This window comes from Sciurus vulgaris (genome assembly GCF_902686455.1).
Source record: "Sciurus vulgaris genome assembly, chromosome: 2".
Classification (NCBI taxonomy): Eukaryota; Metazoa; Chordata; class Mammalia; order Rodentia; family Sciuridae; genus Sciurus; species Sciurus vulgaris.
In genome coordinates this window covers 14,588,659-14,609,833 of record NC_136462.1, presented here as the reverse complement: position 1 = coordinate 14,609,833, position 21,175 = coordinate 14,588,659, and the positions used below count along the sequence as shown (strand labels likewise).

General features: G+C 54.6%; 1 protein-coding gene across 6 annotated transcripts in view; it reads left to right on the top strand.

Moving 5' to 3' along the window:
• DGLUCY (D-glutamate cyclase) overlaps positions 1–21,175 on the top strand; it is a 45,462-nt gene that overhangs the window by 17,847 nt on the left and 6,440 nt on the right. For 4 of the 6 annotated variants that reach the window (XM_079128969.1, XM_079128967.1, XM_079128968.1 and 1 more), the window contains exons 7-11: positions 2,057–2,156; positions 4,631–4,779; positions 8,147–8,266; positions 12,140–12,291; positions 18,485–21,103. In XM_079128969.1, coding sequence (XP_078985095.1) covers positions 2,057–2,156; positions 4,631–4,779; positions 8,147–8,266; positions 12,140–12,291; positions 18,485–18,634 — 671 coding nt within the window. In that variant the 3' untranslated portion in view covers positions 18,635–21,103. Of the gene's footprint in view, positions 1–2,056; positions 2,157–4,630; positions 4,780–8,146; positions 8,267–12,139; positions 12,292–12,871; positions 13,640–18,484; positions 21,104–21,175 lie in introns of those variants that run through there. The other 2 variants (XM_079128970.1, XM_079128971.1) reach the window with 2 other exon arrangements.

The following is a 21,175-nucleotide window of genomic DNA, read 5'->3' as shown; positions in this document are numbered from 1 at the left end:
GTAGGGACGGAGCGGAGGACTGGAGCCGAGGACCCGGATTACACCCGGGGACCCCTTCCCCCCAGAGGAGGACGGGGGAAGGGGGAGCGGGGAGCAGGCAGCAGGGGCGACCGGGAGCGCTGGGGAGACAGCAGGAAGCCAGGGGACGTTGTCTGGGCAGAGAAGGCCATCCAAGGGCAGGGCTGGCCAGTGTCAGATGCTGCCCTTGGACAGCACGGTTCCCATCTGACCCTGCGCCGCTGGAGGGTCTTTTTAGCCGCCTCTCCGGGAGCTGGGCTGGGCTCTGCGCTCTGCCTGCGCCTGGAGCTGCGGGTTGCTCTTCTGATTCTGCAGAACCTTGATCACATTGAAGGAAGAAAGGAAGGCGCTCTGGCCTTTCGATGGACGGTATCTCAGTCCACCCTGGAGAAGCGAAGCTCCCGCCTGCGGCCGGGCGGAGCCCACCGTCCGACCCTCCCTTTCGGGGGTTCCCAGCGTCCCTCCTCGGGCGCCCTTCTTTGGGATGACAGACTTTGCTCTGTTGGGCCCTGGGACCCTTCTGAGCGGCATCCATGCCCTTGACGCGCCTCCGAGGAAGTCGGGAAGAGCCGCCTGGGCTTAGCGCCTGCCAGGCGGGCTCCCGTCACCGCGGTCCTGGCAGGTGGCCGCTATTTGGCAGAGGGGGACACGCAGAGCTTGGGCGGCTCACCCAAGGTCACCCAGCTAGGAAGAGGAGCGAGAGCCCCACCCGGGTCCTCGGCCATGGTCAGCCCCTGGCCGTACGGGGAGGGGCTGGGGCTCTCAGCCTGCGAGACCCCCTGTCCCCTGTCCCACGTCCCCCAGTTGGCCACTCATCTCTTCGCAGGTAAAATGTGCCTGGCGAGCGTCCCCATGGCCAACGGCCACCCACGTGCCTTCCCCCTCAGAGGGGCACCTGGGGAGGGGTCGGGCCACAACCAGGGCCACAGCAGAATCAGAGCGGGGTCTCTGGTCGTGACTCAGACCCTCATCCCAGCCTGCCGCCCGGCCCTCGGGGTGGCAGTGACAGCGGGCTCCGGGCAGCAGGGTGGTGGGGAGCCTGGGGGAGCCGCGCCCCCGATGTGTGTGCAACACAAGCGAGTGGCCTTAATGTGGAGTGCAGGGTGCAGGCGTGGCTCTGCGACAGGCGAAGAGCTGCTGATGGAGACTGTGGAGGTGGCTAGATCTCCACACAATACTTCTGGCCCCCGTCCAGGGCCGCAGAGCAGACCCAGAGCCCCGGGACCCGCGGGCCTGAGGTGTCCGCGGAAGACACCCTGCCCGGGCTCGGTTTCCACCCAGCGCCTTCGCCCTGGGCCCGTGCATAAACCGGATTCTGCCCCGAACTGCAGAAGCGAGAGGTGAATGAAAACCGGATTTGTGCATATTTTCCACATATTCTAGCATCATAGGTATTATTTTTGTAATTAGAGCAAGTCCTTTTTTATAAAAGTCAAATTCATTTTGGAAATTACTCCCAAATAAGTCGCTAACCCCAGGCTCAGTCTCTGGGGCTTTCTTGAATTCCCTGAAGGTACGCAGCTGGGAGGCGGCTGGGGAATTGGCAGTAGAACTGGAGTCGTGGTACTGACGTCGGTACTTGGCTTTGCTCAGGCTGTTCACTATTTCTGAGCCACAGTTTTCCTCTTCTGTCAAATGGGAGTAACAGTGGCTTCTATGAAACCGAACTGTGAAGGTTAGATGAGAGTGCACGTGTCCAGTGCTCAGGAGAGGGCCACACACTGTCACCGTGGGCATGGAACTGTGTGTCCAGCACTCTCGATGGCAGGGGCCAGCGCGGGACTTGGTCCCTGTGGTGTTATGGGCGTCTTACATGCAGCTTACTGCATGTGAGTCCGCACCGGCCTGACCCCACCCTCCAGTACCCACCAGCGCTGGAGCCTACGCTGTGCTCTGACCCTGACTCAGTGGTATTCTGGGGGGACTTTATTCAAGAGTGCTCATGACGACCCTCCAAAGGAGCCTTTGGAAAGCGAACTTGAGTCTCCCAAGTGCGACCCCAGGGCTGACGTGTCCACCCTCTGCCTTTCTCTTCCAGGTGTTCTGAAGACACCGATCCCGATTTTAACCTACCGAGGTGAATCGGTGGAAGATGCCCGGGGCTTCCTGTGCAAAGATGGGGATCCCAAGTCACCCAGGTACATATGTCCCATCCCAGCTCAGGTGCACGATGGTGGGAAGACCCCCACGCTTAACTCCCCGCAGAGCTCATGCACAGCCCAGCCCTCGAGTGGGAACAAAGCCCTGAGCCCAGGAAGGCGGCTCTGCCAGGCACGCTGACACCCGCGGGAGCCCACGGTGCGCCAGGGCCCCGCAGAGCATCTGGAGGAGCGGGCGTGGCGGCAGGGAGAAGCGGCTTACCTCCTGACAGAGAAGGGAAATCGGGGAATTTAAAAAAAAATGACCACCAGTTTCAAAGCACAGGCCAGGACTCAATCGAATAGAAAAATTTCAGTTTGGGGACACTGGCAGCTTGGATGATGAATAGACCGCAGCATTGTATAGCTCGTATGTCAGTATTAAGTGTCCTCTCATGAGACTGCATTTCCATGGGGTTCTTATTGTGTGTTGTGGTCAAACATTTTGAAATTCACCTGTCCTCCGTCCGCAGAGATGCGCTTCCGGTCTCATAACTCGTGTCTTGCACACCTTTGTGACAACCCACAGTGATGCATTTAGGGCTGCAAAGTAGTGCGTGCACACACACACACACACACACACACACACAACCTGAAATAGGTTTCAAAAAGCAATATGCACTCCTGCCACACTGAAGATTCAAATCAACGATGTGCCTTGTCCGGAGCTTTCTGCTCCGGTCTGTGCTGTTCCACTTTTCAAAAAAGGGCTGATCTGAACCAGAAAAAAAAAATTTCATGACCCACTGACAACTGCCTGCTTAGAACGTGAAGGCACAGGTTCCTCAGCCTTGGGGGCTAGCTATGTCACAGCACACAGCCGAACCTGGAGTTGACGATGAGGTTGGATCTGAGGGACCGAGGAAAAGTTGGACTGAGGCTCCAATATGCTACTTAAAGCTGCAAGAAGGAGTGGTGCGTTTATAAGGGTTGGGACACAGCTCGGGCTCTGGGGGAAGAACCTAGGAAGTCCTCTTGACGGGACGCTCGTGGCAGGACATGCCCGCGTGCAGAGAGGGGAGCCACAGTTGCTCCCCTTGGAGAAGAGGAGCTGCTTCCCATGGAGTGGGCTTCCCTTGCCCACCTCGGGGAAGTGGAAGTTCCTAGGCTAGCAGACCAGTTCTCCCCACAGAGCATGCAAGTGGGCTCTACCCGGGGAGCGTGTCCAGAAATAGTTCTTCCTCCAGAGTGGAGGACGTACGTGCTGGTCTCCCTGGTGGCTCCTGTCCCACCTGCCTCTCGCCTCCTCTGATGCACTGGTCTCAGGGAGCTGCAGGGTCAAGCTCCTTCCTCCCGTGACATCTGCTTCCCAGTGGCAGCTGAGGGGTGCATTCCAAGACCTCCCCCGTGGCCTGCCCTCTCGAGGCACAGGGATGTTCCACATTCCAGCACAACCAAAGGCCATGGACAGCCATGGGGGTTTTGTTTTTAAAGAACATTTATAGCCAGACGCGATGGCGCACACCCGTAATCCTAAGGACTCAGGAGGCTGAGGTAGGAGGATCGCGAGTTCAAAGCCAGCCTCAGCAACTTAGCAAGGCCCTAAGCAACTCAGAGAGACCCTGTCTCTAAATAAAATACAAAAAAGGGCTGGGGATGTGGCTCAGTGATCAAGTGCCCCCCGGGTTCGGTCTCTGATACCAAAAAAAGAAAAAGAAAAAGAAAACCATATTCCTGCTAAAAATACAACTAACAGCAACTGCAGCTGGTACTTACCCGCCCCCCCAGGAGGGTGGGGCTCTGTGCCAAGCCTCTCCTGTGCCGGTCCTCCTGTAACCCTCTCAGTGCTGTGTCAGATGGTGCTACTCCCCGGCCACCCTGCAGATGCAGATGCTGGAGGCTCGAAAGGCCGTGTCAGGAGACCTGGAAAGGGCCCCAGGTGTGATTCTGCCTGCCATAACACCTGTGCCCCTATTTTCCTCTTCCCACCACAGAAGTTCATCTAGCTTTGATTCATTTGTTTTCTTTTTTTTACAAAAACATTTAAGTGTTTTTTTTTAATCATGACTTTATTTTATTTAGTTTTGTATTTGGTGCCGAGGATGGAATGCAATTCCTCCCACGGTCTAGGCAAGTGCTCCACCACCGAGCCACAGTCTCAGCCCCTGAGTCGTTGGTTTTCTATTTCAAATCGCTTTCTGCTTCATTTCTGGAACGTTAACCAGATCCTGGAAGGGACAGCAGTGGGCCCATTGTAGCCGACACCACCTCGGGGTCAGGCCGCTCTGTCGGTGGCCCCCAGACATCCCAGACACCTGACCAATGACCTCCTGCCCTCGAAGCCTCTGAGTCCAATGAGGAGTTGCTAAAGACCCCCTGTGACATTTAAGATCACGTCGTGGTCTGGTCCCAGGGGAGGCCCCGCACAGAGCGGTTCCCTGGATAACGGAGTCCAAGGAACAGCGAGGGTCCTTCACCAGACTCACCAGCTGCCGCTCGCCCCCCGAGCACCCACCACCCTTGCTTCCTGGCAGGTTTGACCATCTGGTGGCCATAGAACGCGCGGGAAGGGCTGCTGACGGCAATTACTACAACGCGAGGAAGATGAACATCAAGCACTTGGTTGACGCCATCGACCACCTTTTCCTGGCTGCACAGAAGATTCCTGGAATCTCTTCCACTGGTAAGTGGGCGGCGCCAGCACCGAACATCCTCCCGCCGACCGCGAAGACGGTTCGGGAAAGGGTTACGTGGGTCAACTGTTCTCCACTCCAAGGATGCTCTTTGTTTATTATGGTCTGTGTACACACAAACGACCCTGCCGTTCATGTGCATGACAGTCCTCAGCAGGGAGAGGAAGCCACACATACAGAGCTTATTCTGTCCGCCTGGCTCTACAGTAATAACAATAATAAAATAATAACAATAATAAAACCAAGGCAGGGCACGTTATTTTGGTCCTAGGGGATGGAATGTGTCATGTATCATTTTATAAAAGACATCAACCTTTAGTATATCAAATGAATGAGTATAGTATTACCACCGTTAACAATGTGATTTTGTGATAATTAGTGTTTGCACAGAACTTCATGGTTTTCCAAGAGGATCTGCGTCCTTTGTATTATTTAAACCTCTTAAAATTCCTGCCGGGAAGGAATTTCGAGGTTACCTCCTTAATTACTTCCGCTGGTCGCGTCAGGCGCAGAGTCCAGACTCCAGACTCTCAGGTCCCTAAACGGTTTTGGAAGTGCACTGCATTCACGGATTTCTGGAATTTTTATTGTAACCCCGAGGAGAACCAACTCTCCTCCCTGGGGTCGCGGTGGACAGGGGCAGGCAGGCGCTTCGGGCCCTGGAGTAAACCAGGACTTGTCTGTAACTGTGTCTGACTGTTGGCTCCATCTTAGACTTCAGTGTTCCCTGGCTTCATTAGTCCCCTTTGACTTTTGAGGTTTTGGCGAGACAATAAAAGCCTTTGAGCTATTAGAAAGCTTCTGCAAATCTCCCTGCCTTTCCCAGAAGGGGCTGTGGGTGTGGCACGTGCAGGGGGCTTGGCCTGGTTGGCCTCAGGCTTCCTGTCACTCTGGGCAGGGCAGGCTTGGGGGAAGTGGAGAAGGACAGGGTCTCTCATTCCCAAGGGGCAGTCAGCAATCAGGCTCTGGAGCAGCTGTTGGGGTATCCCCTTCCCTTCCCAGGAATACACCCCAACCTGTACTAGGACCCCCCGCCCCCCCAGATCCCTGGCAGTTCATGGCTTGGCTAGCTCTCAGGAGACCCGTGGACACTTGCAGGTGGTGCCGTGATTTTCCCTCATGTCGCAAACTCCTGCACTCCTGATCCTCCTGCCTCGGCCCCCGAGGACCTGGCACTGGGACTGTGGGCACATGCCATGGTGCCCATGTTAGCTGACCTAGTCCATAGCAGCCTCCAGAAACACCTGGACACCGGATCAGCATCCTGTAGGACTGGAGCAGCCCTCAAAGGATACAGGCTGCAGGGCTTGCTGGATGTTTTTTTGCGGGGGGCTCCTGGGGATTGACCTCAGGGGCACTCGACCACTGAGCCACATCCCCTGCCCTATTTTGTATTTTATTTAGAGACAGGGTCTCACTGAGTTGTTTAACGCCACACTTTTGCTGAGGCTGACTTTGAACTTGCCATCCTCCTGCCTCAGCCTCCTGAGCGGCTGGGATTATAGGCGTGCACCACCACACCCGACTGGCTTGCTGGATTTTTAAAAATCTGGTTTCTTCAAGGGTGGAGGTGCCGTTAATTCTTTTTAGCCAGTCTTCCTATCTTGATCACCTTATTTCGCCAATGAGTAAAACTTACTCTAACAGTTAAATATCCTAGCATTCCTTAATCATACTAATTAAGAAATCCTCTGGCTGCTGATTATCAGATGGGCCTCTGGACTGCAGTCTCTTCAAATGTTAAGCAACCGCCCTGGAGTGTGTGTCCCTCTCCCAGTCATGGTATATCAGATAACAACTAGGCCTCCTATATACGGCTCTGTCGCAAGCAGTGAGTAAGAGAGGAATCAGGTTCGGTTCCAACAAGTGGATTTTATTCATGCTGTGCACACTCGACTCAACACTCCTAATGATAGCAAGTCACAAATACATTGAGGATTCACTCCCTGTTCACCTAGAGTCCAATCCCCACGGACTTACTCAAAGCAACGTCTCTTAGCCAAGAAGTCAGTCAGCAAGATGGAGGGGACTCTTCTCAGCTGTGGCCTCTCTCAGCTCCTCGGGTGTCTTTGGATATCCTCGGATGTCAAATGAGTCAGAGGCTGGGAGGCAGTCGTTGCCACAGGAGAGGTGGTCAGTCATCTGGCCTTGGTGACAGGGGTCGATCAGCAATCGGTGATAGAGTGGACAGCAGCCGGGGCAGTCAAGAGACAGAGTGACGTGGAGTCCTCCAGTCATGGTGCTGCTGACAGTTTGCTCCAAAAGTCCAGGGGTTTAAGTCGTGATCTTCAGCCCAGTCACGCTCTGGTCTTCATTGATAAAGACCAGAACATGACTACACCAGGAGCCCCCACTCAAATCCTAGATCAAGGTTCATATCAGCATTGTTCAGGAGTGTCATCTTGCCACACGGCAAGTTTGTCACCAGGCGCCTTTTATGATTTTAGTTTTACAAGTTCAGGTAAATACCAAATACAGCTTATTATTACTACATAACACACAACGGTAGCAGTTCCTATTATTTCCTTGTCTCATTACAGTCTTACATTCTTTTTTGTTGTTGTTGTTTTTGGTACTGGGGGCTGAACCCAGGGGTCTTAACTACTGAGCCACTCCCGGCCCTTTTTTATGTTTAGTTTAGAGACAGGGACTCACTGAGTTGCTTAGGGCCTCTCTCAGTTGCTGAGGCTGGCTTTGAACTCGAGATCCTCCTGCCTCAGCCTCCTGAGCCGCTGGGCTTACAGGCGTGCACCACTGCGCCTGGCCCCTTTCACATGCCTGAAGCAGAGGCCGTTAGAGAAGTTCTCCTCTATCTCCGTGAGTCTCCAGTGGGCCTGGCACCATCTGCAGAGAGGGCACCGCACCTGTGACTGGAGAAGGGGACCCAAGAAGGGACATGCCCATGCTCTGGGGAGTTTCAAATTTGGACTTATTTCTAAAGAGAAATTTCTAGAAAACCTGAAGGAAAAGCAACATCTGCTGGTTGTTGGAAAGTATATCCAGAGTCAGATGGGCACAGTGGCCCATGCCGGTCATCCCAGCGTCCTGGGAGTCTGAGGCAGGAGGATCACAAATTCCAGGCCAGGCTGGGCAACTTGGTGAGATCCTGTCTGTGAAAAAAAAAAAAAAAAAAAAAAAAAAAAAAGGAAAGAAAGAAACAAGGCCGGGGTGTGGCTCTGAGGTAAAGCACCCCCAGATTCCATTCCCAGTGCCAGAAAAAAATCACAATCTAGTCTCTCCAGAGCCCACCACTGGGCCCTCCAGAGAGAGCAGAGCCACGTGCCTGGGGGCTGCCTGGCCACGGAGCGCTCCATCCCGCCCTGATCCTGAGCCTGACCCAGCTCCCCTGCCCCTCAGGCGTCGGCGATGGAGGCAACGAGCTGGGGATGGGCAAAGTGAAGGAGGCCGTGAGGAGACACATCCGCAACGGGGATGTCATCGCCTGTGACGTGGGGGCGGACTTCGCCGTCATTGCTGGTGAGTACGTGGCTGGCTGTCCAGCCCAGCCCAGCTGCCCATGGTGAGGGACCTGGAGTGGACTGTCCAGGCCATAAGCCCCTCTGCAAGGGGATCTGGAGGGCACCAGCGCAGGGGAGGCCTGGATCCCAGCCTCTGACCTCTCATGCGGATGGTCACCACTGACCGCCTGCCAGACATCGCTGCAGATGCTGGGCACCCCAGCGACGATCCTGCTCCACAGACCCCCGTTCTAGACGAGGGAGGCGGACAGCGAGCCCCAACAGACGAATGCACCCGACGGGGCAGGATGAGCGCATGGGGGCCGCGAGACGGGCAGGGGAGAGAGCGGCAGGGCCGCTTTGCTTCCGTGGTCAGAAGATGCCTCCCAGCATTCACTCTGGGCCAGCGAAGAGAACAACCTGGAACATGTCGGGAGGATGCAAAAGGACTCCAACCTCCTTCGCTGACTTCTGCCTCCGCCTACCTGGTCCCTCCTGGCTGCTGCTCTTCCCACTAGGACCAACCCCTCCTGTGCCCAGGTCCTTCAAGGCCTCCTTCCCCGCCAGGTCCCTCACAAGTTTCAGGACATTGACAGAACCCTAAGAAAGGCTCTTTCTGACATCGTGATCAAAATTAGCCTGGGCAGGAACAGAGCCCCGCTAAGAACCAGCGCCAGGGCAGGAAGACCTGAACTCCGGTTGGTGAGTGGCTGGAGGCTCGGCACAGGCAAGCTCAAGAGTTAGGGCCCCGGGGACCCCAGGCTTTGGGGCGTTTACTTCTAGCAGCTCAAGCAGCTGCTCACACTAAAAGTCAGGGGGAATCCCTGCCTGCCGCTAGCGGAGAAAAGGAAAGGAATTGTTCTGAACTACACCGGAATGTTCTGTTCTTCTTAACAAGATCTGGCCTCAAGAGAAACGATCCCACCACAACCAGCAAACCACCTGGGAGAAGGGAACTCCCAGCCCAGCCCTGTGATTACCCCGCCCCACTTAAGCAGGGGTGGACAAACTGAGCAGCCCTGGTGACGCTCCCTGTCCAGGGGCACCACTCACGGCTATGGTCTGAATACGGTTTGTCCGCCCAAACTCAGGCAGGGGTTTAACACCCGAGGCCATAAAACAATTCTTATGTTAATTGCATTAAGAGGTGGAAACAACCCAACTATAATGTTTAGCGTGGACCTTCAGGAAGTAATTACATTAGACCATTAGGGTGGAGCCCCATGATTGAATCCTAGTGGCTCTTTAGGGAGAGACACACAGACTTAGAGACACACACACACATGTTCTTGTCATGATGTGATGGGGGCAGGGGTGCTCACTGGAGCCTCCACAACCAGGAGCCAAACTTTTTTTCTTTATAAAGTAGCCTGCCACGAGTATCTCATTATAGTAATGAAAAATGGCTACTGAAATATTGAGATGGAATCATAAGGCTACAGGATACTTTCCCTCTTCCCACATCTTACATCTACAGACTGCAGTTCTTTCTTTTTTATTTTGTTTGTTTTTTTAGTACCAGGGATTGAACACAGGGGTGATTAACCACTGAGTCACATCCCCAGTCCTTTTTATTTTTTTATTTTGGGGCAGGGTCTCACTAAGTTGCTTAGGGTCTCATTAAGTTGCTGAGGCTGGCTTCAAACTAGCAATCCTCCTGCCTCAGTGTCCCAGTTCATCGGGATTACAGGTGTGTGCCACCATACCCAGTCCACTATTCTTTTTACCAAGTACATAACATATACTTTTCAACAATTATAAGGCACATAAAAACAGTTTAAAGAGTTTGAACAAGCATCAGAGACAGAGTTGGGTATGTCAGGAATGTTGGAATTAGCAAACCAGGAGATTTGTTTTGTTGTGTTGTTGTTGTTTGCAAATGTGGTTAATAGGCTAAAGGATTTAATAGAAAAAGTAGATAGCATGCAAAAACGGATAGGAAAGGAAATGGAAATACTGGGGAAAGATGTTGCCAAATTATATTGTTGTATTTGTGAATATACAAATATGTAACAAAAAAATCCCACCATTATGTTCACTATAATGCACCAATTAAAAACGTGGAGAAAAAAGAACAGATGAAAAATGTAAGCAGAGAGGTGGAAATTCTAAGAATTTTAAAATGAGAGAAATGAATAACCTGTAATAGAGATGGAGAGAGCCTTTGAGGGGCTCTTTAGTAGACTGAGGAAAGAATCTCTGAGCTTGAAAATATGGCAATATAAACTTCCCAAACTGAAAAACAAAACAAAGACTGAAAAACGTAAACAGAACAGAATATATAAGAACAATGGTTCAACTGCCAACGGTGTAAGTCACGCTGATTGGGACACCATAAGGAGAAGAAAGAAACAAAAGCAATATTTGAAGCAAAATAATGTTTGATACAGATCCAGAAGCTCAGTCAGCACCAAAGCACCAAGCAGGATAAATGCCCCCAAATCCCTCCACCTAGGCATAACATTTATACTTCAGAGAATCGAGGACAATGGCTGAACACGTGGCAAGGGCCAGGTCCTGGAAGCTGGCGCACCCAGGAGGCACAGAAACCTGCATCCTTCCCTCATGCCCCCTCGCCCTGGCGTGCCTTCACCTGCGTGCTTTGTAATATCCTTCACGTGGACAGCAGATGTGTTTGCCTGAGTTCTGTAGGCCACTGGAGCAAATTAATGAAGCCCCATGCGGGGCTGTGGGAACCCAGATCTACAGCCTGTCAGTCAGACAGCCTGGGTCTGTGACAGGCATCTGAAGGGGCAGGGACAGGCGCACAGGTGAACCCTCAACCTGCAGAGTCTGATGCTGTTTCCAGGTGGGTAGCATCAGAGCCAACTTGAATTAGAGTACACCCAGCTGGTGTCCTCCTCTCGCAGACTCTGCCCAGCCTGTAAGGCCCACGTTAAATGACCACTTTCTGTGAATCATTGCTGCATGAGTCGGAATTGGCAGCCCCTCCTCAGTGCTCCCATAATCCTTTGCAAACCTCTTGTTGACAGATGGTCTACCTGTGCCCTCTCATCTGTCTCTCTGGAACAGAAGCATCTCTTTCTTTCTTTTTTCTTTTTCTTTTCTTTTCTTTTTTTTTTTTTTTGCTACCGGGGGTTAGGGTTAGGCCCAGAGGCACTTTACCACTGAGATACATCCTCAGACCTTTCCATTTTTTATTTTGAGCCGGGGTCTCACTAAGTTTTCCAGGTTGGCTTGGAACTTGTGATGCTCCTGTCTCAGCCCCCTGAGGCACTGGCACCCAGACAGCCTCTTTCTCTTTTGATGTTCCAGCACCCAGAGCTTAGCAGGCTCTCTTGAGTCCTTTTTCAACGGAATGGAGAACTCAATGTTATTTCAGACATAAGCCAATTAGATGGTCCCCATACTGGGCAATAAGCCCTTCAGCGCTGGCTGATGGAACAGAAGGAAGGTCTGAGGATGACGGATGCTCTTCAAGCCCACGACAGGTGACAGGGCTGTTCCCCTACAGACTCCAAGGAAGCCAGGGCAGGAGCCCTGTGGGAGCCACACCAGCCACTGGAGAGTCTCTTAATGTGGAGAGTTCTGGAATGGGCTCCTAGGCTTAGTACCTGAATCTTCTTCTTGATGATCGTGAACAGTATGTAACCCAAATGGTTTAGAGCAACCGTTCTCAAATTTTAGCTTGAATCAGACTCACCTGGAGGGCTCATTAGACCTCCATTGCTGCCCTCCTGACCTGCTGGGTTTCTGATGTGTCAGGGTGACTGGGCCCAAGAATCTGTCTTATAACGAGTTCCCAGGTGCTCCTCCAGCCTCTGGCCCGGCGACTGTGCCCAGGGTGAGTTCTGCTGCCTGGGGGAAGGCTGATGGTCTGCAGGACCACAGGACCGTGCCAGGTCCGTGAGGGAATCTATGGTGGCTGCAGGTGTTTCTAACTGGGGAGGCTACGCCTTGGCCTGCGCACTATACGTCCTGAACACCTGTGAAGTCCATGGGCGCTACCTGAGGAAGGCAACTGGACCCTCCCAAGCACCTGGGGAGCAGAGCTGGACTCAGGCCCTGCCATCTGTCGCCAAGGTAACGAACCCAGCAGGCCTCTGGGTGAGATGAGTGCTCAGTGTGGGGGCAGGGAAGGTGGGAAAGAATCCCGAGGGTGGGGCTGGAAGACGGAGGGCCTTAGGAGGGAAGAACAGGGCACAGAGGCTGGGGGGCCAGGAAGAGCTTAGTGCTGGTTTGGGCGGAGGGCTGTGGGCCGTGGGATGCGATGGGGGGCAGGAGGGCATCCGAGCCCAGACCCACAAGGAGGTGGTCCTGAGCCCCCAGCCCAGGTTTGAATATTGTTCCTGTCCATGCATTTTTTCACTCAGGGATCCAAATTGCCCAGTTCCCTAAGTAGACTGGGACCATGGAGAAGTCCTGGAAGAGGGACACCATGTTCGGCAGGTCCAAGAGAACCACAGCGTCCTCACTGAGGGCTCTACCTGGCAGGGAATAGGGACCCTCTGCAGGGCTTTGAGCAGGAGAATTGAGGCCCAGGGTGGCTTTGTCTGCGCTCCTAGAGTCAATCACCCGAAGCCCCGGGTGTGGTTCTCAGTGCGTCCTGTAGTCCAGGGCAGAGGCCCAGGCACAGCTGACTCACGTGGACTCACGTATGCAGGTGGGAAAACGAGAGCGGAGCCAGCCCCAAAGGTGGTGCTGGCGGTGCTGCCCCAGGTCTGGGCCTGGGCAGCAAGGTGGCAGCTGGGCCGGCCAGCCCTTCCTTGGTCCTCAGTTCCTCCTGAGCAGGTCCTGTGCCTGACGTTGATTCCAGTCTGGAACCCCATCCTTACATGGCCATCCTCGCAGGGAGGGCGTCCCGCCCCACCTGGAGGTGACACTGAGGGACGTGACTTACAGGACGCAGACCATGTGTCCGTGGCTAGTGGGGCACCTCCTTGGGGAATGTGCAAAGGGAATTTGGACTGTGGGAAATCAGGGGCAAAGCCTGGGTCAGATGTGACTTCGCCTGGGAGCCCATGGCAGGTGGGAGGGCTGGAAACCCTGAGAAGCAGTGGGGGGCACTGGGTGTTTGACCTGAAAGACAGTCGACTCTGGGGCGCCTCACGTATCCACAAACTTCCTGGGGGCGGAGGACAGGCAACGACTCTGCCTCCTGAGAGACAGAAGCAGAAGCAAGAGGCCAAGGTCCTGAGAGTGGAGGCCAGGTCAGCAGGAAGACATGCCTGCCAACGAGGAGTCCTGTGACACAGGGTCCCCGTCAGGGGCATGGGGATGCTTCCCTGGGCTGGGCCAGGCTGCGCTGCCGGTGGAGCACACCTGTCTCCTGAACATGGCTTCACTGTTCCAGGCTTGACTCCCAAAAGGTAGATTAGTAAATGTCCAAAAAATCCTGAAAGTCACCAACCAGGTGTCCTATCCGCTTTCCCAATGACCGCCGGGGAAACGCTTGCTGATTCAGTGAGTGGGAGAAGGCCTTCGTAAGAGCTGGGTTTTCGAACTCTAGAACCAGCAGCTGTGAACACTGGGCCTGCCCCTGGGCTTTTGCATCCAGGAGTCCTGGGACGGGACGGAGGACTTGCATGCCCAAGCTCCCAGGTGACGTCGATGCTGCTCCTTCGGCCCTTCCTGGGGACCCACTGGAGTGGAGGGCTGTCTTCCAGGCTGTGGGAGAGGACCGGTTTGCAGAGGGGAAAGGTGCTTCTGGAGTGTCCAGCCTGGGGAACAGCTGAGATGGGACAGGCAACTGTGACAGTCCTCCAGCCCGCCAGGGCCTGAGGTTCCAAAGCCCTCGCTTCTGACCAGCCCCCTCACCCAGAGATGGCTGTTGCCTCTTTTCTCTGTAGTACACCCTTTCTGTTCCCTGTTACCTTCTGCCTGTGCGTCCCTCCCTGGTTCTCTGTCTCTTTCTCCTGCCTGTTTAATTCGGACATCTCCTTGGATTGGTGTTGGGGTGCCCATTTTTACAGAGGAAGTACCCAGGGCCCCGAGAGGTGAGGTGGCTTCCCAAGACCACCCAGTGAAAAGACAGAGGTGAGATTAGAGGCCAGGTCTCTCTGACTTCAGATTCTGGACTTGTTTTGGAGGGGCTCAGACATTTCCCAGCTCCTGGGAATGCCAGGGGCTAGGGGAGGGGTGGGTGCGGAGCTCGGGCAGCTGTAGCAACATTGGAGGGAGGATGTCTTCCACAGGGGGCCCAGGGAACCTTCTGTGGCTTACTTACACTTCCTGGTCTGAACTGGAAGAAAGCAAGAACCAAACCAAACACGCGCGCACACACACACACACACACACACACACACACACACACACACACACACACGACCACTCAGGGGCTGCCTGCCACACGGTTCCTGATGACAAACACAATAGCATGAACCCCGCCCGACACATTCACAGTCTGCAATCACCCTCCAGGGATGGAAAATTATTTTTGCATTTCTGCCCAGACCTTCATAAATATATAAACAATGCACCACTTTTTCAAAGGAAATAAAGGGCATGTTTTTAGAGCAAAAGCAGAAGCATTTGGTGAGCTCCTCCTGGGCGCCTGGCCCAGGCTTGTTCTGAGGGAAAATGAGGAGTCAGGCATGGCCCTGGGGGAATGGGGGACTCCGGGACCACAGGGGAGTGACGCTTGGCATGGAACTTCAGGAGCCAGGACGGCAGCGTGCTTAGCTATGGGTGCTCAGAGAGCACTTAGTGCCTTCAGAGGGTTCCGGGAAGGCTGCCTGGAGGTGGTGGCCTTGCGCAGGGGCTTGGGGCTAAGGAGGATGTAAGTGGCCATGGAAAGAAGGGTGGGAAGGGCCTTCCAGGCAGCAGGACCCACATAAACTGAGGTGCAGCATCAGTAACTAGGGGTCTGCAGTTCCCTCCGTGGGGCTCCCTGGCCAACCTGAGGTGCCAGGTAAAGCAGTATCCTGGGCTGGTGGCAAAGCTTGATGGGTGGGGCAGAGAAATGTCCTTACCTCTGCTCTGAGCTGCTTGTAAGTAGGGTCTCCTTATTCAGGGACAGGAGTTCCCAGGGGTCTGGCGACTGTGGCAGGGTGGTGCTATGCTGAGGGCCCAGAGGGGCCACCCCTTTCAGAGCACTCCTTGTCCACTCTGGCCCTCGGCCCAGGGGCCCCTCCAAATGAGGGCAGGTGGTGCCTTGGGTTTTCCTGGAGGGCAGATAAGACACTGGAGAACATTCCCATGCTGCCAGAGTCAGAGCCAACTGATGACACCTCACAAGAGGGACTAAGGTCAGGGACACAAGGACCCAGAGCCTGGGCACTAGAGGGCTAGGCATTCATCTTGGGAGCCAGGCCAGGGTGCCGTGGGGTGGCTAAGTGACAGTTCTGGGCAGGGGTGGGCCTGGGAGGGACTGAAGGCCTCCAAGGTGAGACCTGGAGAAGGCCCTGGATGAGCCATCCCCCACCCTCAGCCTTGAGGGCCTCAGACAGGAGCCAGCTCTGCCCGGGTGCTGGTCTGGATCAGGACCACTTTCTTGTCTGCACAGTTGTCTAGAGGAGAAAGGACAGACAGGTGGATGGATGGATGGACAGATGGTGCAGAGAGACAGGAACATGGCATCTGACCTCATCCTGGGCTCCTGTCCTTTTCCAGGACTTTCAAACCACCCATCTGTTTTGTTTTATTGAGATGGGGTCTCGCTGCATCGCCCAGGCTGTCTAACTCCCGGGCTTAAGAACTGTCCTACCTCAGACTCCCAAGTAGCTGGGACTCTGGGTGTGCATCTGGGCTCCTGCCCCACTTCACGAGCAGCATCATTTCCCATAAGTGTCAGTCCGCCAGCTCCAGTATGAATTCACAGCAGGTGCCACACTCCGCCTCTACTCCCAGAAGACACCTGGGACTGTTTCCCCATCCCCGTAAAGTGAAGCCCCAAGTCCTGTCCACCTGGCCGCACATTGGTCCTCTTCCTTCTCTGCTGCCCACTGTCAATCTGGGTATTGCAGCAGCCTCCAGGGACTCTGTCTCCAGCTCCCCATAGCCACTGCCTCCACTGGGCCTCCTACAAGATGGTATGGGTGCCGAGTGATTCCTCGAAACTCGCAGGGAGTAGCTATTGGCCCAGCTAGTCCCTGTGGTTCTCAGAAGCTGAGCACCAGCCACCCTGAGGACCCCAAGGCCCTCCCTGGGTCCCAGAGGGTGAGAGTGGAGATGTGCAGCAGAGGGCTGGGAGGAAGTGGCCCCAGGGTCCCTTATGTATTCCCCACAAAGAGAGGATATGAGCAATGGGGAGAAGTGGCAGAATGAGGAAAGCCCAAACAAAGGGCTGGGCAGCCCCTGGGCGGCCTGTGGACAAAGGGCTGCTGAGAAGGCGGAAATGTGGAAAGGACCTGGGCCTCCTCCCCAGGAGACAGCTGCTTTGGCCCCGGGCAGAAGGGAAATACGGGCCCGCAGGCCAGCAGGAAGACAGTTCCCAGTGACATTGGCCCACGCCCCCATTGTTCTGAAGTCCTCAAGGACCCTTGCCGGGCGGGTTCCTACTCTGCCATGACCTCTGACCTTCGTTGCACCATACCTGGTCAGCTGGAGTGGCTAAAGCAGAACGCGGTGACCGGTAGCTGCAGCAGCAGACGGTCAGCTCTCATGGCTCTCGGCCGAGCTGTCCAGCTTCCAGGTGCCACAGATTCGGTTCCCGGGTGGGGCTCTCTTCCTGGCTGCCTCCTCCCTGTGTCCTCATGTCGTGGAGAGAGAATGCTGGTCCCTCTTCATTTTAGGGGGCCACTAATCCCATCTTGGGGGCCCCACCCTCATGACCTCATCTCAACCTATTACCTCCCAAAGCCCCAATTTCAAATACCAATGCATGGAGCACTGGGGATTCAACACATGGATTTGGGGGAACCCAAACACTCAGTTCATAATGCTTCTCCATAAAATCTTCCCTAAGTCACCCCCAAAACTGGGTTGGGTGATCCTGCTCTGTGCTGTGACCCCTGCATACTGTGACTGCCTGTCACCATTCACCCCATATCCTTGAGGCTCACTCCAGCGGGTGGATGGTGGGTGAATGAGCCACAGCCGGCACGGGAAGGGAGCGCCTGCTCACATCTGCCTGCACCTCCTCTGCTCAGCTCCCGTGGCGCCTCCTCTTGCCTGCTGCTGCCTTTGAGGAGGTTGCAGTGGGAGGACGTGTCCTGCCTGATGCCCTGGCCTGAGACCCACCTTCCCAGAGGGACCTGACCTGTTCAACCACAGGCAGGCGTGTTAGTGGCTTAGACCACTGCTTCTTCGGGACCTTATTTTTGGAGGGGGAGAGAAGGAGGGAGCTCAAACCTTAACCAGCAAGTGAGTCCAAGAAGAAACCTGTGTGCTGAAGGCCTGTGGCTCCCACCAATCATCAGCCTCGTTTCGTGAGCACCTATCTGCGCCAGGCTGTGCTAGGAGCTGTCCTTCCACTAGCTCGCCGATTGCTCACAGCAGCCTCCAAAGCAGGCGTCTTTACCACCATCAGCAGCAGCAGCCCCACTTCATAGATGAGAACCCCGAGGCACAAAGAGCTTTGACCTCCTCTCAGGAAAGCCCCATGTCGAATCCCCCTGATTCCAGCGCCAGGCGCTGGGCCCTGGGCTGCATTCTCCTGCGTCCTGCTCTCTCCAGATGCCCCCACGTGCACACTGGGTAACACCTAGAAGGCAGTGGCAGTAGCTACCCAGGAGGCCAGCAGTGGGGTCTCAGGAAGAACGGGGCCTGCTGGCACACGCAGGCCACCGGCTGGGCCGGCAGCAAGTAGCCCAGCCTGCGCCTGTCGGAGGAGAGCATCTTCGGTGTTTGTTAAGATGCACACACACCTGTGATCCCAGGGACTCGGAACCTGAGGCGGGAAGACGGTGGTTCGAGGCCAGCCTGGGCAGTCTAGAGAGATCCTGTCTCAAAATAAAAAATAGAAATGGCCAGGGGCGTAGCCCAGTTGTACAGCATCCCTGGGTTCACCCTCCAGGACCAGGCTGGGAGAGGGCAGAAGGAATGAAAGTGGAAAACGCAGGCTTACGCAAGAGCGACAGCTTTGGTTACAGGCAAGTAACCAAGCGGTGGCTTCTGGGGACTGGGTTTGGGGACCAGTGAGGTGTGATGTTGGACATGCTGCTTCATGGTGAGATTTCCAGTGGCATTGATACAGTTTTTAACCAAAACTGTATCATTTAGAAAAAGGCACCTCAAGTCGAAGGCCCCTCTCCACTGAGATCTATGCACTTCTTCTTCTCCCTGCCCAGGCCCCTCCGCTAATTATTACCTGTACCTCATTTTTCTCTTTTTCCAGGAAGAAAAAATGTTGAATATCCTGGTGCAGCACAGAGTCCGGAGTGGAGGCTCGGGTGTCCTGGGCATGGAGGTGGATGGGCTCCCCTTCCACAGTGTCCACACCGAGATGATCCAGAAGCTGGTGGACATCACCACAGTGCATGTGTGACCCTTAACGTCACATGCATGGGAAGTTCCTGCCCAATGTCCAGGCCTGCATCCAGGCAGAGTTCCCCGAGACCCCCAGCTTCTTCCCACAGCAGGCGTGCAGGTTGACACGGGTCCCGGGTGAACCACAGACTCGCCACGGGCCTGCCGCCTGCCTCCCAGGCGGGGATGGTGCCAATAGTGTGGGTTAGGGACGTTTCTCTGGGGCTTCCAGTCCCTGCTTTGGTTCCTAGTACTCTCGCACATTCTCTCAACCCTCCTCCTCACCGGCTGCCTCAGGCACCCGTGCCAGGTCTACTCAGAGAGTCTTCCTGCCCATCATTTAGGAGGATCCCAGCGAATAATCGACTGCTAGGCTAGCAAGCATGGTCCTGGGCATCGTCAAGGCCAGGAGTCATCCCCAGCTAACTGAGAAAGGCTAAGACGCACCACGTGCGGAGCCACAAAGCGTTGGGGCTTTAGGGAAGGATTACTCACCACCCACCAAAATATTTAGACCTTCGAAATGCTCTTTTTCAAACAGCATTTTGTCTACTCAGGCAGAAGATTTCTCCAGCCATCTCCACCGGGGTTGTCTTGTCCCCTTCACCCCTGACGCTGCCACCTCTTCCCTGTCTCCTCACCCCCACCCCTGAGCCAGGCCCCTGGGCCTCCCTACACAGTGGGGTAGTTGTACCCCAGGAGCCCAAGGGTGGTTCAGGCCCCCAGGGCTTGGGCCTGCTGGAGTCCTCCTGGACAGCTCTGTCCAGCCCAGCCTGTCCCTCTCCCAACTGCCTCAGCGGCACGTTTTCCAACAAAGTCAGAAACTGACTCACCAGCCATATCCCATTACGCTCTCCCTTCTTGAACCAGGACAGCTTCTTGTGTGGGACCCTGCTGAGTGACACTGACTCATCCAGATGGGGTGGGGTGGGGGGCATAAGGCCACCGGTGAGGCCTCCCAGCATTTGTTGGGCTTGCTTAGTTTAATTTCATTTTCTTAAACGTGGCTGGTTTGAACCTTTAATGGGCATTCACTGTGAAGAAGGAACTAACTCTATATTCGACACTCCTGGAAAATATAAGTAACTAGCGGAGCAGGTTGGGGTAACTTCCAGTTCTCTCTGCACAGCGTGACCTCCTGTGTCATTCTGGGAGGGGTGCCGCCTACAGGGTCTTAGTTCTCAGTGGTGTGGCATCAGGCAATGCACCCAGAACAGGCACTCAGTCCTCCACTGACCTCACAGCTCTGTGAACCTACCTGGGCTCGGCAGATGCACTGGCCAAGTTTCCTCCAGTTGCAAATTTTGTCCCTAATTTGGGACATAGAGTTCCATGTCATGGGGGGGCCTCCGATGAAGATGGTACCCTGACATTTTTTAAATCTTGATGGCTACAAGAGGAAAAGATGCCCATGTTCTTCTGAATCATATTCTGGGGGAAAGACTCTCATGAGCCTTTGCTTTTGCAGTAGTCATGAATTCTGTCCCAACGTGGAGCAGGCTGAGGCTGGACCATGTATTAGTTGATCCTCACTGTGGGCAGAAATTTAGAAAAGAGGCTGAGACCTGGCTGAGTGAAGAGAAGGCTGAGGGGTCCTAGATCCTGGGTGGGACATTCCAAGGTCCCCTGCAGGGAGAGGCAAGCCCATGGCTCTGCGGCAGGGGCTGAGATGTGAAGAGTGTCAGGAGGAAACCGCTTAGCAGGGTCAGCCCAAGGACCACCGGAGCTCTGCTTTCCAAGATCCAGTTTGAAAACTTTCCCATCCCACAATATGATTCCTGCTCAGACCGTTTAGTAAAGTTTTGCTCAAATTTTTCCTAGCCTTGGCTGTGCTTGGGGGGAGGGCTAGTATCCATGTCTGTGACAGGGACAAGAAGTGACCTACAGGGTATGGTCATTTGGGGTAAGAGGTGGTGCCGACCAGAATGGATCTGTGGGACATCTGAGCATTGCTGGGCATTTCCAGGAGTGTCGTGGGGAGGGAATCCTGATAAACAGTACTCAGAACGCTCTGGCTGTTCAAAGTCAACCTTGGGGACATTGAAGTAGTGCATTCTACACAGGCCCTGCAGGAAGTGGAACCTGAAGGCACGTGAGCCCTTTAAGGGGGTTCGGGCTCTTTGGTCCCCTTCTGACCAAATGATGCCCCTGTGCTCAGCTGGGAAAGGCGTTCCTCTGTGGTCACTTCTTGCCTCCTTGCATGGGTCCTTCTCACTGCCAGTCCCAACTTGGTCCAGCTCGTCGCATTTGCTACTTCCTGCTGGCTTCCGCTGGCTCCGCAGTAACATTCACTGCTCTCTAGGCAGCGTGGAGAACATTGTTGTTTGCATGAACTCAATAAACTCAGCAATGTGGTATATTGTCAGAAGTAAAGAAACCAGAATATGGTCCTTTCCTCCTCTGGGCAGGTCAGACTCACCTGGTCTCTCTTCAGATCTGGAGATCACATTTGAAGAAGTGGATATTGTTCAAATGAAGGAACAGAAAGGTAAGAGCTCAGAACCTGTTAAGTAGCAGTGACTTCAAGAGTGCTGTCCATCAAAGACTGGCTAGATACTCA